Below are 18391 nucleotides of genomic sequence, written 5' to 3'. Positions count from 1 at the left end.
GTTCTTTTTAGTAATTTTTTTAATACTTTTTAATATTTTATAAAATACTATTCGAAGTAACATTTTTTAAAATGCTGGCTTCTAATTTCTAATTTTTTATTCTAGCATTTTTTAAATGGTACTTGAAGGTTATATATGTTCGACAAGATATTTCAGTTAATTTTTATTTTTTTATTAGCTGAAAAACTTGTTTAATTATTCGATAAGCAAGTTTTTTAATAGTTTTTAGCATTTTTTAAAACATTAACTTCTATCTTTTTATATTTTTTTCCTTTTTTATTCTTAATATATTTATCAAACTTCCTGATTATCTTTTTAAAATAAATTATGATTTTATTGTTTTTGTTATTTTACACTTTCAGCTATTTCAACCATTAGTTTACCAAAATACTCATGATTTAATAAACTAATTTTTGAGCTTACAGATATCAGCTAGTTTTATCCAACATAGTCGAAATAATGTTTTTTAAAATATTAGCGATTAACTTTTTACTTTTTATATGTTCTTTCATTTTTATTTTTAACGTATTTTTCAAATTTCATCATTACTCTTTTTAAATAAATTATTATTTTATTATTATTTTAAATTTTAATAAATTAATTTTTTAATTTTCAGCTATTAACTACTAACTAATTTTTCAGTTAGTTTTGTTCCACCATAGTCATAGAGTAAAGCTGCTTTATTTTAGTGCATTCAATGTTTGCACTCTCTTTTGTTCTTTCCTTAGCATAATGCAGCCGGATCTTTGATGTATCTTTGGTTATATTTTATGGTTAATGCTAACTACGTACTGTCATAATAGTATTTATAAGACATAGTTATTTAGATGAGTAGTTTATATTAATTGTATGAGTCGTATAATTTTAAATAAATTTAAATACTCGATCTACACAAAAATTCATTCAAATAAAATTATTAAAGTAAGTGCTAAAACTAATTTTGCCGTCTTTAATATATTTGAAAATATGTTATTTATGATATAATACTACTAAGATACTTATATAAGCAACTTTATTTCATTTGTTTAAGTGGAAAAAAAAAGTTAAAACAATATCGCTTAAGGTAAACAACTCATGTAAGCATACCCACCAAGAGAAATTATATGCTGGCCAAGACCACCTGGTCACCTATGATCCCCACCATTAATTGTGTGATACATGAGATACACGGTGAGCTGTAAAACTTAACTATGTTATCTTTTGATGAAATTACATTAAATTTAATTAAAATCTTCCTTAATCAATTTACCACAAATCACGTTCAAGATTAATATCAAATTTAAAACCACCAAAAATAATTGCTCCATCATCATCGTTACACAATGCAGAAGGATGACAACCCTCGCCATTATTGTACCAAGAAAGAACCTCTAATAATGGATTATTGTTAATGGTCAAATGATCCCAGAGAGGCAAGCAACGATGTTTGGTACATGATGTTCGGATATTCAAGCTTTTTTACCCAAAAAAATTGACGTTGAAGGAGTAAATTGAAGCCTTGACTTTCGAGAAAAATTGTTTTTTAAGTGTTTTAAACGTCTTTCTGATTATGCGAATAAAAACCAGGAGTTGCAGTAGTTAGTTGAAGCAGATTGTGTCTCAATATTGGAACAGATATATCTTGGTTCGATTCACTTTTGATCAAAACATTTCAATGGTGCTTGTATTTGAGTTTCAAAAAATTTAAATCTCCCATTGTGTCAAGCGGTGCAGCTGTAAAGGAGAAACATTCTCGGTTGCTTTGGGGTACAGTAATGGCAGAGCCGCGAGCGGCTTTCCTGCGACGTGAAAGAGTGTATATTTATGACGACATGGAAGAAGATAAACATTATAATAGAGCAATTAGTTTTGGAAGTCTTAAATTTGATTAATAAGGTAAACATGATTTGCGGTTAATCAGGTTAAATTTCTCCAGGATATGCAGTAATATTGATGATATTAAGATTTTAAATTTCCTTTTGTTATGCTCTAACACCGTTAACCTACAACTAAGAGCAGATTCTTATGTTGTCACATGCCAAGTTGGTAAGTTGTTATTGTCGGTTGTTATTGTCGGGATCACAGCTGACGTGATGATCCTTGATCAACATATCCCGGGAGATATTCCAAAGGTACAAGTTAAATGTGCTTTCCTATATCATATGATTTTTAATAAATAAAAATGCTCTTTTAATGCCTTAAAAGCACATGTAATGTAAGTAAGACCCATGTTATTGTTGTTGCTTAAAAAGGTAAAGTTAGTCAGAATAGGTTTCGGCTAATCTTATTTCGATAAGATCTCAAAATAATCAAACGATTTGAGTCAAAATGAAAAATATATTCTTTGACTATGGGTTCTTAGATCATTTCGAAAACTCTTGGTATGAGTGAATGAAGAAGAAGAAATAAAATAGTTAAATGTTAAAAACTATAAATGAAAGACTATAAAATGAAAATAATAAATCAAAGTAGTAAAAGAAAGTAGCAAAGAAAATGTTATAAAGGAAAGCAATAACAGCGCAAATGTTAAAGATAAAATAAGTCCATGTTTGATTGATTGTCTAGGCCTATTCATAGGCTACAAACTCAAATCTATTATTGGATCACATTTTTTTACTTGATAACTTCCTAAAACATGGTTTGAGAGTTATACAACTAGATTTTAGGATCATTTGGTTAGTTTTACACACTTCGGCTAATTCTAGCAATTGAATTTAGCAAGTTATAGTTGATATCAACTAGCGGTTGATTTCAGCTAACATGTGAGCTACCCGTCATGAGACAACTTTATCTTTTAGTAACTACTCCTAAAGTCTAAGCACATACTCTTTTGTCCAAGAGTCCACTGATTATCTATTTCAAACGTTGAAGAAGATGTCAATCGTTTCCTATTTTTTAGGAAACACTATCATTGATTAGTTTTAATCACTACAAGCCATTTGAATATTAGGAAATCCTAGAAAATATCATCTTATCTTTATTAAACTAAATTTGACTTAATTTAACTAATTTTCTTATGCTTAAAATTAGTCAAAATTTATGATTTGACTAACATTATAAGTAGCTAGAATAACCTTATCCATGTTCAACTAATACTAAAATTAGTTAAATCTTCCACTCAACTAATTTTGAATGTAGCATATTTGATCTTTTACTCATTCAGTTAATCTTAGAATTAGTCAAATTCTATCAATTCGACTAACATTATAGATAACCATATTGACTTTGTCTATGTTTTGCTAATATTCTTGTTTGACTAATATTAATAAGTCATTAATTTTATATTCAATCAGACTAACCTTCATCTCATTTAATTAGTCGACATAAGAATTAGTCGAATTTCCCCTTAACTAATAACCATTCAGCTGAATCCTCAAAAGTTGAATTTTGCAGCATTTGGGTGTTAAAAGTTATATATAAGGAAAGTTTTCTTAAAAAGTGCCTATTACATTCTCATTCTCGTATCGTTGATTTCAACCGCTCCAACTTAGATAGCCTTTATCTCAACGTATAGTATATATACACTTTTTTTTTTTACAGATAGTACATACGTAATGTTTTACTTGTTGCTGAATTTTTATTTTTTTTACAATAGTACATACGTATAGTTTTGTCAATAATTGATCTTAGATACTAGAAGTTAAAAAATTAAAACAAAATGTTTTTATTAAAAATTCGAACAAATTACATAATCTTTCTTGAAGTTTACTCTAATTAGACACGTTTCCCCTTTCTTTTTTTAATATTACTTTTGGCTTCCCCTCCTCTAATACTTCTATTGCAAAACCCAAAACTGTCCCTCCCCTCTATTTCCAACGCATACTTAATCCTAATCCCAATCCTCATCCAGTAAGGAGTTGTTGTGGAGGTCATGAGAGGGGGTTGATGGCAAAAGGCGATGGTGGCAAGAGGTACGGGACGTGATGCGCTGTTGCAGCAACATGCATATGGAGTGCACCATGCTGCTTCATTAGTGCATGTCCAATGGTGATTTGGATGATTTTTTCCAACCTTGGCTTTTTGGTTTTGTGAGGCATTTGTTCTTTTCTTCATTTGTTCGTCATTCGTAACCGACAAAAGTTAGGAATTTTGTTCATGTTGTCTTGATTTTTCAATGATAATTGTTTGTTAGAATTCATTAATGATAGGAATTAACTATCATTTGAATTTAAATTATAATTAATCTAAATTCTAGTATATTTTTTCTTTTTTTTATTTGTGATTATGTTTTGATATTTTATCAGTGATTCTGTTTTCATATTTTGTCATCGATCTGTAATCTGTAATCGTGAAAAAATAATGGAGAGGATCATGTATTTATTTACTGTCTCGTACTAGATTTTCTTAATATTATTCCCTTGAATTTCAATTTCACTTTAAATGTGCTTCCAGGTTGAACAACTTCTATGGGAGTGTTTGGAAAAAAACAATGAATTTCATAACTATCAAGATCATTTAGGAAGCAATTTAAAGAAATGAAAAGATGAAACGTGAGATAGACCGGAAGCATGAGTGCAAATTCGACAGTTGAATCGTCATTGCAAATTTCATAGTTCAATTGCCATTTTTTTTCTTGAAAATGGAATCACGCAAAGGATGGAGGTGGGGACATTTTGGGAACAAAAAATTATTAAAACATCATCTGTCAAATGGCCAATTCTATTAACGAAATAAACTAACATTTTTTGGGACACAAGGGAGGATTGTGTAATGAAAATAAAAAAGTTATAAGATTTTGTGTAGGGTAAAAAAAAAAAGAAAGAAGTGCACTTGTAATTAAAGTAAATCTTATGGGAAGTTGCTGTAATTTACTCTAAAAATTAAGTTAGAAATGCATTAGAAAATATGATCAGAACATATTAAAAATATTCTTAATGAAAAATATTATACTTTTAATTGTTTAACACTTTAACCTATTAGGACACTCCATTAAAAAGAACCCTAAATTGTTAGGACACTAGTTAATATTTGATTCACCTAAGTCTTCATGTGTAAGAATATAGATTAAATGGAAAATTCCAAGTTTCCTTTCAAGAGGCTTAATATGTTTTTTCATTTTTATAAATATTGATAAATTTTGTTTCAATTTGAATCTTATAAATTATCTATTTCATTGTTTAATAATAGAGTAATGTGTATTTAATCACATCATGTTAGCAATTATTTTGAAAGTGACATGTAACAACATTATTAAATGCATAATTTGTCATTATTAAATAATTATAAAGATTATTTTCAAACAGATAAAATGTATGAAGATTAAAACTTTGTCAATATTTAAAAAAAAAAAAGAAAAAATACTTAAATATCATATATTTGTATCAACTATATTTAGATTTGGTGTAAGTAAATTCATACCTTCCTCCCCCTTTAATTATAAGATTCTTTTTAAAAATTTGTTTGTCTTTTTTATAAGATCCTTTTTTAATTTTTAGATGTATTAATTATTTTTTTCTTACATATCCTTACTTAGTTATTCTTTCTTCAAACATTAATGAAAAATAATTCAGCGAATAAAAAGATAAAAAGAAGATAATTTTATAATGATAGTGCAATTAATTGACAAATTTAATGTGGTTAATTAAGTTAACTATTTTTCTTAAGGAACATCAATTAGTTAAAAAGTTATAATTAAAGATTAAGGGAGTATCATCATATCGTATCCCTAGTTATTTGTGTGAACGAGTGAGTTTGAGTTAGATGGTGTTTTTATAATTAAGAGTAATAAAAATAAAAATTCACCGTTGAATTTTATCATAAATTAAAACACAAGTCAATCTTGTCCTTGAAATTCATTAAATTTAATTTACAAATACGATATATTTTATATAATAAAATAAATTGAATGAATTAATCAGATCTATGCAACTATGGCATAAACTCTAGAGCATCGGAATTCCTTTATTGATAGCATAATTAATTATTAAAAGCATTATATTATGCCAAAACGAATCCTTTAAATACTACACGTTGTGCATTATCATATGATCACATGCATTATGTTTGAGGGAGACAAGCTTAAGTGGATGAGAAAATATATATGGATGGAAATGATTTGTGTGGAAAGGGAGGAATTAATTTGCTCCATAAATTTAAGGGGATATTTTAACTTGAATTCTTCCACGTGGAAATTTACCAAAAATTATAATATGAAAAAACACATTATTCCATGTGGAGAAGACGTTTCAATAAAGAATAGTCAAAAATTAACAACGAATTTTCTTTGTGATGAAAGAAATGAATAAGATTTTATCGACATGCAATGATACCTATTGTATAATTTCTGTGCTAGTATAACAGTGACGTGAGCTTGGTACATTAGCCTTTTGGAGTCCCAAACAGACGAGCAAGAGCCATCTTATAAAGTTAAATTTGAAGACTTTTTTTAATTATAATTAAAACACACTACGTTTTCACTAGTAGTACGTACAACATTGTTTTTTATTTTAGTCAATCAAAAAAATAACTAAAAGAGTGTTGTAATCATTTTCAAAAAATAAAAAAATCATTTAAAAAAAAAAACAGTGTTCTAATATGTATTTTTCCCCATTGGCTCATTTTTGCCGTTGTAGCCTCCATTTGTGTATGATATACCTTTTAATATTTGGGTTCGTGCGTTTTCTTTATCTTTTCTAGCCTTTTCTCGATAATTATAAGAAATATTTTTCCAAGAATAATATATATACGTACTTTACAACATTGATTTAAAAGCTTGTTTATTGAAGATATAATAAAAATATTAAAAATTATTTATGCGTTGCATGACTCCTTAGAATTCAGATGCTAAACCTTCTTTTTGCCTAATTAATCACACATTTCAATTTCTAGGTTCTCAATATGGATCAACCCGTAAAGCAAGTAATTGAATGTTCAGACGATAAATGAAACTTACGCAATTTATAGAACCTAAGCACCTCTCCTCATAAGTCTAGTAGTTAGACATACACTATTTCCTACATAGATCAATGGCATGTATCCAAAGTCCATTACCAATTGATCACAATATTAGCAAGCTAATGAATCATAATATTAGACCAAGCAAGAGTCGCAATAAATTATAGTCTATAAGAATTAGTAGGAAAAATTCTAACAATAGTTTAACAAGTACATCTATTTGTTTTTTTTTTTTTTTTTTGCAACAATGTCTATTATATATGAAATGAATATTGTTGTAAGCATGTCAAATTATGAACCATGTCTATTATAATTGATTGTGATTTGGATTGATAAGAAATTTTACTTTATTATTTATTTATTATCATATTGAATATTTCGTATGTATATTATATTTAGAGTATGTATTAATTGAATATAATTATATAATTTAAGTAAGGTCAAGAATTAAAAATTAGAAAATTAATATATATTATTATTTATGTTCAAATTACTAATCAATTACATACTATGAACTTATTTACATAGTCCAATAAAATTGTTCTTAATTTTTTTACATCAATATTCTTAATTATTTTAAAAATTAAGATATCAAATATAAATTTTTATTTAAAAAGTTAGTAATTTTTTACATTGCATTATTCTTTGAATATTTAGTCTTGTTATCCATTGTCTTGTGTTTCATCTCTCACATATAAATAAAATGTCCATCTTCATCTTGTTACATCATTATATAACTTATTTCATAAGATCATGTCTCTTCTTATTGTCCAAAGATGTCAATACTTTAAATAAAAAGTAAAATGCATAACAAATTAAATAACAAAAATTAAATAAAAAGTCACTTATGTTAAAACTCTCAATAATCTAGTAAATAACATGATTTGGTATAACACCTTTTATAATTTAGTAAATAATATTTACCCATAATTTTTCTTCATTTTTCTCTTCAAGGTTGTACCTAATTTGTTAGCTATAGGAAAATGAAGTAAAACAAAATAATGGTATGTAAGATATGGTCGAAGAAAAAAAAGTAAGAATATTGAAAAAGAGAACTAAAATTGAAAGGAAAAATAATGAAAAAGGAAAAGAAAAAGATATTGGTTTGCGTATAATTTTTTTTCTATTTTTTATCAATGGTGAATCTTTGCCATAATGCCCACAATGCCACAATAGGTCAAAAAACTAAACAATAAGGCATGTAAGAATGAAATGAAAGTTAATACATATCAGTTGTGATTATTCTAATTAATTTAAAACTTTGATTAAAGCATAGAAATGTTTTGATCATAATTAATTATTCCATATATATATATATATATATATATATATATATATATATATATATATATATATATATATCTGTCTGTGCGTGTGTGTGCGTGCGTGCGTGCGTGCGTCCTAACTTATAGATAATAGCTAATAGATAAGTCTCATGCCTTATAGATAATTGGGTATTTGCTACTTAATAAGAAAGTTGTAACATTATCATTATTATTCAAATACTGAGATATTTAAAGATAACCTATCGGCCTAGTAGCCTGACTACTAAGGACGTGTGTATTAAAGTGTCACGTCACTTGTCACATCCATTTTGTAGATCTCATACAGTACAATATATATATATATATATATATATATATATATATATATATATATATATATATATATATATTCATAATTACCTTAATTACTATAGTTTTATAAATTAAAAACAGATAAAAATTTCTTAAATGTTACTTTTCTAACGAGCTTAGTGATAGAAGCTTGTGGCCCTAGTTCCTTAGGACCAAATAGGGTTGGTTTAGGGTGTAACTTGAGTTGCATTCAATATAGCATGTGCTAAAATCTATTGGTGAAAATAGTTAATTTTTGCTTATTATAGTAATAATAAGCGTAAATTAACTAATGTAGGATCCGGAAACTCGACTTACAAGGCCAAAGTCACAGCACCTAGGGTCTTTCCATTGAGGTCATCCCAGGCACATTGAAGTTTGGTGGGTGAACCAAGAGTTGTCCTTCAAGATTGTGCTGAAGGAACCTCCAATGCCTAAGAAGACAAGGATATTATCAGCATCACTTGAATGGAATGACTCTAGGTACAGTGTAAGAAGCCCCATTGTTGTCTATAAACCGACTTTGTAAACTGAAGCCTGTGGTGGACACATTACTAGTGTGTTTGGATATCTCCTATAATCAATTTTGACCCCCCAAAATCATGATAGAAAATTGAGAAAGTTGAAGCAACTATTTGCTGCTTTGTAGCTTAGGAATTGAGTTCATGGTTTTCAATGTTTCATTTTAGTTTTACGTATGTGGAAGTTGGTGAATAAAGATTTCTGTTATTGTAATGAAAAGATTTTCTGCTGCATATACATTCATTCGATGGGAAAGGCCAACATTAACTCGTGCATTAGTAATTATTTTTTGTTGGAAATAATCCAAGTTTGTGGTGTCTGTTTAAGCCCGTATAGAGACTTCTTTAACAGACAAACATGATTAGGTTTTTGCGGGTCCCTAAAACCCATAGGTTGATGCATGTAGACAGTCTCATTAAGTTCACCATGTAAGAAGGCATTTTTTACGTCAAGTTGATGAATGGGCCATGCCTTAGACAAAGCCAGACTCAGAACTGTACGAATAGTTGCTGGTTTAATTTGACCACCGGACTAAATGTGTCACCATAATCTATGCCAACATAAGAGCATCAAATTCATCATTCATAGCCTTTTTCTAATTCAGGTCCTGAAAGGCCGACACGAGGTTACGTGGCAGGGGATTTATCAACAGTGGTATGAAGATTAAAGATCTTCTTTGGCTTAACTATCCCATGTTGGCTGCATGTAACAGCCCGAGGAGGTGGGCTAGGACGTGAAGAAGGGGCTGGACTAGGAGGAGGGGAAGCAGTCGCTAGACAATTCTTAGAATGGATAATGTGAGAGGCCTAACTCAACCCCAAAAGCTAGCTCAAGGGGTGAGGGTTGCCCCTCACTCATATATTCTAATGTGGGATTACTTTTAGTAAATGTGGGACTTGGATTATTTCCAACACACCCCCTCACGTCAAGCACTCCTTGGGCTTGATGCGTCACAAAGCAAGGGCTAGCGAAAGCGTGGTCCCAAGATCAGAACTGGCTCTAATACCATCTTAGAATGGATAATGTGAGAGACCTAACTCAACCCCAAAAGCTAGTTCAAGGGGTGAGGGTTGTCCCTCACTTATATATTCTAATGTTGGATTACTTTTAGCCGATATGGAACTTGGATTATTTCCAACATTTTTAACCAATGACTCTATACCATATAAGTTGTAGGACCACCAAGAACTGCTTCAAGTCAATCAATGATTCAATGTGGGGCTAAAACATATATTGATATATAAATAATTGAGGGTGAAGGGATCAAGTAATGTAACACTAAAATCTTTTTATATGCTCTAAAAACACCCCATCATTTCTATATTTTAATTGATCTTTTATGCCCACTTACGCCCTATTAGGGATTTTCCATTTGGAAATTTGGTAATAACCAAAGTTTTTGTTATTTCCCAAAGCATCCAACTCAGAAGAATTCATGGTTTGCTATCAACAGTCAACGCCAACGTATAATGGCTTGTGAATAGGTTTAGCTAGGCAGATAATGAGTGAGAATAAAATGTCTGTGAGTAGGTGTAGGATTATCACGTGAATCGTGAAATGGGTTTGTCTGATCTGTGATGGGTTGTTGGTAGAAAGAAGAGAAGAGTCATGGTAGTGGGGGGAAAAGTTAGGATAATCAATTCGAATCAGCATGTGTAATGTGTTGTGCTAAAGGAGAAAGAGGATCAGATTGTGGAGTGGAAGTTTGAGAATCTGTTGTAGAGATTGGAAATGAAAATTGAAACATTACATTCCTAGATAGGATTTATTTCCCAAAAGAGATTTTTTCATGGGGGTATGTATCACATGGTGCATATGGTTGATAAGAGGTTTTTTTTGGTAAATGTTAATTATTAATTTGTTAATTTTTTTTTATTAACAAGAGAGATCAAACTCTTAACCTTTTTCTTCTTAGTCTTCTTTCTTAACCAGGTTGTAATTTTATTGATGAGATATAGTAAAACACCAAAAGGGTTTTGGGAGTTTGGCCTAGAATAATAATAATAAAGCTCTTGCTACATGAGAATGCTGATGTTTAATTTCTTCCAACTGGGCATTAACTGCTATGGTGTCTCAACAAAACTAGTTTAATATGTCTTTAGTGGAATAAAAACTGGGCGTGCTGAATTAAAGGCCAATTGTCAATCTTGAGTAATTGGACATTTGTTTGAATCCGGGTTTCATTGAGATTTGAGAATGATTGAATGTGTTTTTTTAGGAGTGTTTTTTCAAGGGTATTTTCAGTGTAGTTTGGTTAAGAAAAAATCATTTGAAATATAAATAAAAATAATGAGATTTTGCTTGAATGTAATATTAAATTTGAACCAAATAAATTTAATATTTTTAATTTAATTTGATTTGGTTTATATTTTTTATTTGACTTTTAAAGTTATTTTAATTTGAATTAAAAAAATAAATCTGCACAATATAAAATCTAATAACTAATTAAATTATAATTAATGCTTAAAAATAAGGTTTACATAATCATGAGCTGTTTAAATTTATTTGCTAAAAATATTTTTTTTAATAAAATAAGCAATTATTTGTGATTTTTTAAACTGCTTTTGCTTTAAAAATAGTTTTATACTTGTTTTAAGAAGTAAATTCCATTAATTTCTTAAAAAAAACACTTTTTTGGAAGCAATTTTTTTAAATTTTAAACAAATGAGTATTATAAGTAATCGGGAACAAAGAATAACATATAATAATAATTACGTTACAAACTTTTTTTAATAAAAATAAGTGAGTGCATTGCCAAGTGCCAACTATTGATAGTATGTGTTTGGAAATGAGTGTAGATCCTCTGTAGTGAAATTGAGCAATATTTGATAGAGTAACCAATTGATTGGTCAGTTTAACACCTAAACTATACACCTAACCATACTAGATCTTGTTTATACAACCCATATTTATTCTATTTTATTTATTTATTTATTTCTATTTCTATTTCTATTCATGTTTTGGAGCCTTTTTACATTATTCAACAGGGAAAATAAAAATCAGTTTCGCTGGCATTCTCGGTTTGGAGTCTCACATTTTTTTATGCTCATCCTATTCACTCTTCGAGTGTGGCATTAATAAGATAGAGCAATGAGGCATTGTTACTAAATCACTCCCACTTAAGCATACCAAAATTAAATAACCAGGCTACAATAACGTGATGCACCAAAATAAAGTGTGTCAAAATGAAAAATAAGGTGTTGTTAAAAATAGAAAAAGAAAAATAATAAAATAGAACAAATGTGATTGTGTATAATAAAATATCTAGTGTGTTCAGGTGTATAGTTTAAGTGTTAAACTGGTCAATCAATTAGTTATTGCACCATATATTGTTCAATTTCACTGCTGAGGATATTTACTCTTTGGAAATGCGATCTCTAGTGTGATGAAAAATCACGATGGAACACCATTATTTTTGGAATCATTTCGGTGAATCCAAACATATTGATAATCAATTAATCATGCATTATCAATGTCATAAACTCAATTTAATATAACTAAAAAAAATATCCAAACACATATAGAACCACATATTATCATTGTTAAAACTGATAATGAGATTTCATATGGAATATAAAAGAAAAATAAAATAATAAAAAAAAAAGTATAGTATGCAATTTGCTTTAGTTTGGTTTAATTTTCAAAAACTATAATTATACATATTTTTTTATCTGATGATATTTCTTTTTAATCGGTTTGACAATTTAAAAATCTCTAAATTAAATATATCTCTAACACTAGTTAACATAAATGATAGTGATATTCCTTAATTAACGATAAAAATTAGATATTACTTTCAATGGTGATTACTTCGTATTAATATCATCGTTATAAAAAAAATAGATACATCAAGAAATCACCCAAAATGATTAAAAATTAATTATGAACACTAAAAATCTATTTGATACTTAATGAGAAAAAGAGGAAGGCGTGTATATCTAACCGATTATACGATATTATAGGAAGAGACAGAAAATAAATATTAATAAAATGGTCAAAGTAAAGTATTCACCATCATTACCCTTAAAAATATTTGCAAATGAAGGATGCCCCTCCCAAATGTCTACCTTGAAGTAGTTCAACAACTTTGGCATACTTCGGATTACTAATTGAGAAAGGGGGCCTCTTTCTTCTGTGGTAGCAGATATCATATCACAAACTATAACTTTATTGAGCGGAATATTTCCATTTTGTGAAATGAAATAAATGGCTAACCTATTGTATAGTGCCACAGATCAAACGCAGGTACAAATGAAGAATTATTGCCTAAGGAAATGAATTTACAGTGGACATTTAATGGTGGTCGAATAATTGATGTACAGATTTTATTAAATGATATGTGTCCTCTCTTACTCCAGCTGTACCAATCCTTTTCAATGTATTTAATACATTCAACGCGAACATATTTTTAACAGCTACAGGATGTCACAAAAGTAGCCACAAGAAACACTACTCTGTCTCATAGCCATTGATCTTTGGATAGTTTCTTAATTAGGTAACTAAAATATATATTTGTGTTTCTTTCTGATTTTATTCAAAATAATATATTTGTGTTTCTTAAATACCTATCTCTGAACTTTTATTCAAAATGCCCCTTTTTCACTGTCCCTTGTTTGGTTATCTGTTTTCTTGGCTTGAGGTTATGTATCCCACATTTGAAATTTCAAAGTAGTTTTTACTATTGTACACGAACCTTTCCTGGCTGTTCCTATTGTAACACGTCTTAGTAGTTTAATTAGTTTTTCTTTTTCTTTTTTCTCAATGCCTTTGACGAGTGATCAAGGAATGGGATTAATGAATTTACCTCCTTTAAAATAACATGTGTACTTTAAATTATAAAGTATGAAATAATGACAGTTGATTCATAAATTAATGGTTGAATATTTGGAGGTGACTTTTGAGAATCTAGTACTCCAAAAACATGCTTGTTTTGACCAGAACGTGTTTCTACAAAAACATGTTTGAGAAAAAATGTATTGTAAAACTTAGATGAAAGTAAAAAAATCAGACAACATAATTTTTCACCTCTTAATAAAAATATTTCTACTTTAAGTTCCATAATCAGTGTCCTAATCAGTGTCCTAAGAGCCTTGTTAGCATTTACTTTCAAATAAAATTATTTTGTCTAAACTCACATTTTAGAATATCATTCCCAAACATGCAAATCCAATTTTTCTTAAACTAATTCTTTCAAAATGATTTCTATCAAATTCTTAATGACAGACTTCAGTTAAATTCTGTTACACATAATTCAGAATGTAAAAGTAAACAAGTTTTCGCATTATAACATTCATCATTCATGTCCACGTCCAAGATGCAATAACAGGTCATGAAGCAGACTGATAATTTTTTTTCTAAAGCATTTAAATTATTATTTGACATACAAGGACATTTTTATTTTTAAATGATACGTATCATTTCTAGAAACTAGTGCTGTTTTCAATAAAAGGTCATGAAGCACAGACTAATATCACAAGTGTTTCTAAAAATCATGGCTTCTACCAAATACAGCAAACTGCTTCGTTCGTGGATTCTACTTTCGTTAAACATGTGTAACACAATTCAAACACAGTAGCTCTAAATTTCAACCCAATCTAGCATAACCATCCACCACTACAGGGTATCACATTAAACACTTTTTTCCATTTATCTTCATCTTAGTGGAAACAAACAACCATGACATGAGAATGAGATAATAAAAACAATTGAATTTTATAAAGATAACAAGTCCTCAAAAGTAGAGAAAAACATAAAGAACAGATATTTTACATTTAACCAAAGAACTTAAAAGCTTAGCAGAAAAACCTTAAAGTGTTACCACACTATGCGGGAAGCATCATACACATAATCCTAAGATCAGTTACTAGCTCAATGAACAGAATTCTCATCAGTGTCAATTCTAGTGCCATTGGTCGTAGGTGGCACAAGACCACCCACTAACCTGTATGAGGAAGGAGAAGGAGGAACTTTTGGAGAAAGGTTAAGCATTTCCAAGGCCTGTAGTCTAAGCTCTACAGGGTAGTCAGCAACACACCCAATTCTAGGTCCTGCCCCAGTTGACCATCTATGTGAAAGTTGATGTCCCAATTGGTAGGATTTTGTGGCCTTCTTGGAATTGATTCTTTGCAATATTGCTTTCTTGGGCACATCAGCTCTTGGACTCTGAAGACCACCAGAGAGAGTCCTTTTGTAACTTCCAACAGATCCAAGTTGAGGCTCTTCCGTATTTGAGGATGTCGTGTTGTCAGCTTCCTCAGAAACTCCAAGCTCAGGTATATTACCATTGCTAGAATCTTCAGGTGCTGTGGCTATTTCACTAAGCTTCCCGTCCTCGTAAATATCGGTATCATCTTTTGGATTGCGTATCTGAAACAATGCATCAGAATCATTCAATGAAAAATGCTATTGATTATCAACATGTTTTCCAACTACTAAATGTTCTGGCCATAAAAGATAAGTGTCTACTTGAAGAACTATTCATTGGCCTAAACAAACACTGTAGTTAAGTACACAGGAATGATCTGGTGCTAATCAAATTACCTCAACTTCATCAATGTCGACACCATTTTCCTTGAGATATGATATGAAGGAGTTGAGCGCGTCATTCGTTGGCCGGTAGTGTCCACTATATGCAGAGATGGACTGAAAAGTCAAAGCCATTGAGAATCAGACATTTGTCAATGCACATAAATTGGAATTAGTTAATGTGTCAATCAGTGTCAATTCCATGTGTATAGCCACATTTGCTCTAAAAGAAATAAGATGACAGTAGCACACTATCTCTTTGAGACTGTTAATGAGACCATCTCATATTCTTCAAAGATATTCCAATAGTGCAAAAACCTAATCATGCAGCCTGTGAAGTTAATTATACCTTAAGAATGCCATGCTCAGCCTCCAGCCTTCCAGCAGCCACGGTAGCTCCACCAGCCAAAAAAGATGAATGATGGAATAATCCCTTCTTTTTCTGAGAGGTTATTAGAATGTATCAATATGGCTGGAGTTCCTGTATAGAAATGAGGAAATGGAAAAGTAGAAACAATAACTGAGCTTGAATTGTTACCTTGCCAGCATAAAGTTTCTTAGAGGTGCTCATAACAAATATCCACTTGGCATCCTTAGAATCTTCTCTTGTGTGAAGAAAATCTCCAGATTGCTTGTGGATAATATTCCCCTCACAGACAATGTATTCATAGTGCTCTCTCTCTTGCTAATGTAGAAAATTATTAAGAAGGATCAACTAGTCAGAAAAGCAGCAAAAGGCAACAACTTTTGGAATAATGCAGTACTGCTGTACTAGTCAAATAGTCAGTAAAGTCAACTACAACTACAATTAAACAAAAGAAAAAGTAATAAATCCAATCAGCAAGTGCACATACAGGTCCTAGATACTTTATGCATTGCTTTCGGAGCTTCGATCTGGGGCATTGTTCAAGATCAATATTTTTTCCATTTCCCAAATCCAACCTGTAGAATGAGAATAAAAAAAGTTTCAGTAACACTAACAAAACCACAACCTAAGATCATTCAATCTTAGCATCTTACTCCACAACTTAACCCCATTTATGACAAGCATCCCTTTGTTAAAACAAGACATAGGAAACAAAATCAAAATTACCCATTTCATGTAACCGATAAAAATGAGGCACCTAAACAATCCCCTTTTTTCATTGAAAGTATGGAAGAGTAGACAATGAAACATTAATGGGATTTAGAAGCTGAAGTGTACAATAACAAACATACTTCCCCTGTATCCACGATGGAATCATCCATTATCAACAGCATATTAGCAATCAGAAACGACCTTAGCCCAATTAACAAATCGTGAAATGCTTTCTTTCGAGAAAATTAGTCTCACCAATAAAAGAATGGCTGGCCAGAATCCGTTTTGCACCATTCTTCATAGTAATAATGCAAGTTGTGCCCGTAGCGGTGACGCGGATCAATCTACAAGTCATAACACCAATTAAAAAATACATGTTTTAAAACCCGTTGAAATGCAAGAAATCGCGTCTAGAATGTAGAAGCTATATCTAGTACTAGCTTCTCAGTAAACGTGAAAAAACACATCTGAAATATGAAACGAAACATGTTATAACAAAGATATTTCTAACAAAACTAAGGTACTAACATTTGTGGATTGAAAAAAAAAAGATAGAGATATAAGGATGAGTTGATCAAACCTGACAAACTATATATAAACAAATAAAATAATTAAAAAAAAGTGGGGATTTTAGGAAATGCATGCTCACAGCTTCAATCCAATGTTGAAAAGCCAATTTTTGTGCTTTGGCGTCCAAGGACAAACCCTTTCCCACCTGCCAAAAAAAGTTGACTTTCAGAATCAAACTCAAAAACCATCCTTTTTCTCAATCATAGTCACAACAATCACACGGTACAAAAGGCACAATATCTTCAAACAAAACGTACAAATACCCGTATAGTTCCCGTATAACACGTTTAAGTATATACATACATACAAAAAAAAAAAAAAATAGAGAGAGGAAGAGAGAGAGACCTTGGAAGCGTTGAGTTTGACCCTACTCCACCGTGACGCAGCACTCTCTGGCAAATTGAAGAACGAAATGGTGCTGTGGTTTAGCCTCGCGAAATCAATCACTTGCCACCTTCAAAATTTTCAACCCCACTTTTCTCAAAAATCAACTCATAATAACAATAATATTACAAATAAAAAAAAATAAAGCCAAGAAATAAAGTCGTAAAATAAATAAATATATATAAATTAAAGAGAGAGAAAGAGAGAGAGTTTGCATGCAGATTGCAGAGACTAGAGAAGACGCACCAGAGCTCCTCGGCGACGACAGCGGAATCAGCCAACCTCCGCCGTGTGCGGTAACTCCGGTAGACCTTTTGCACCTTGAGGGCGGCGTTTGTCTGGGGGCACGCGCGTCCCGGCGCGTGAGTGAGTGTTTGTATTGGCGGGTCATGAAGGGAGTGTGGGAATGTCGGATTCGGGTATTCAGAGCTCCGAAATTGGGGCTGATGAATGTCCAAGGTGTGAGTTTGAACCTCCATTTAGTCAAAGAAAAAACAGAAACTGGAATATGCAGCAGAATGGAATTCTGAGGATGTGGTCTGAATCAGAGAGAGAGAGAGAGAAATAGGGCTTTTGTTTCTGAATTGTGGGTTTGATCGTTGGACTAAAACGACGTCTTCGAATGTTAAGAGTGATGAAGAACTAAGAAGCACGCATTTCAACGTTGGAGTTAACGAGTAGTAGTAGTTGTTGTTGTTGTTGTTATATATGGAGAGGGTGCGAGGAACAGAGCGTGTTCATTTTCTTTTTCTTTCTTTTTTATTTTTGGTTACGTGAATACGTGTCACTGCGTATTTTTTAATAAAATCTTTCTTCTAAAAGC

The 18391-nt window shown here is 30.7% G+C and overlaps 1 protein-coding gene across 1 annotated transcript; it reads right to left on the bottom strand.

Annotated features, from left to right (window-relative positions):
* Positions 1-14689: 14689 nt before the first annotated feature.
* LOC114380916 (IQ domain-containing protein IQM3-like) lies at positions 14690-18260 on the bottom strand. Its single transcript, XM_028340047.1, has 9 exons — positions 17815-18260; positions 17530-17638; positions 17264-17329; positions 16870-16958; positions 16391-16478; positions 16075-16221; positions 15886-15978; positions 15552-15653; positions 14690-15377 (listed from the first exon to the last, which is right to left on the bottom strand). Exons 1-9 carry the CDS (start codon positions 18045-18047, stop codon positions 14880-14882), a joined length of 1425 nt encoding a protein of 474 aa, XP_028195848.1. The 5' UTR covers positions 18048-18260; the 3' UTR covers positions 14690-14879.
* Positions 18261-18391: the final 131 nt, after the last annotated feature.

The sequence above is a fragment of the Glycine soja genome, chromosome 13, assembly GCF_004193775.1.
Source record: "Glycine soja cultivar W05 chromosome 13, ASM419377v2, whole genome shotgun sequence".
Classification (NCBI taxonomy): Eukaryota; Viridiplantae; Streptophyta; class Magnoliopsida; order Fabales; family Fabaceae; genus Glycine; species Glycine soja.
Note: the sequence above shows the minus strand (reverse complement) of the source record. Positions and strands in the feature narration are given on the sequence as shown.

What these genes read in the sequence shown, in the direction of transcription:
- LOC114380916 (XM_028340047.1), bottom strand. Translation starts at nt 18,047, where the DNA reads ATGGAGGTTCAAACTCACACCTTGGACATTCATCAGCCCCAATTTCGG. An exon ending in GGCCAGCCATTCTTTTATTG is followed by an intron (nt 16,479 to 16,869) that starts GTGAGACTAATT and finishes CTCATTCTACAG; the next exon opens with GTTGGATTTGGGAAATGGAA. An exon ending in AGAAACTTTATGCTGGCAAG is followed by an intron (nt 15,979 to 16,074) that starts GTAACAATTCAA and finishes ATAACCTCTCAG; the next exon opens with AAAAAGAAGGGATTATTCCA.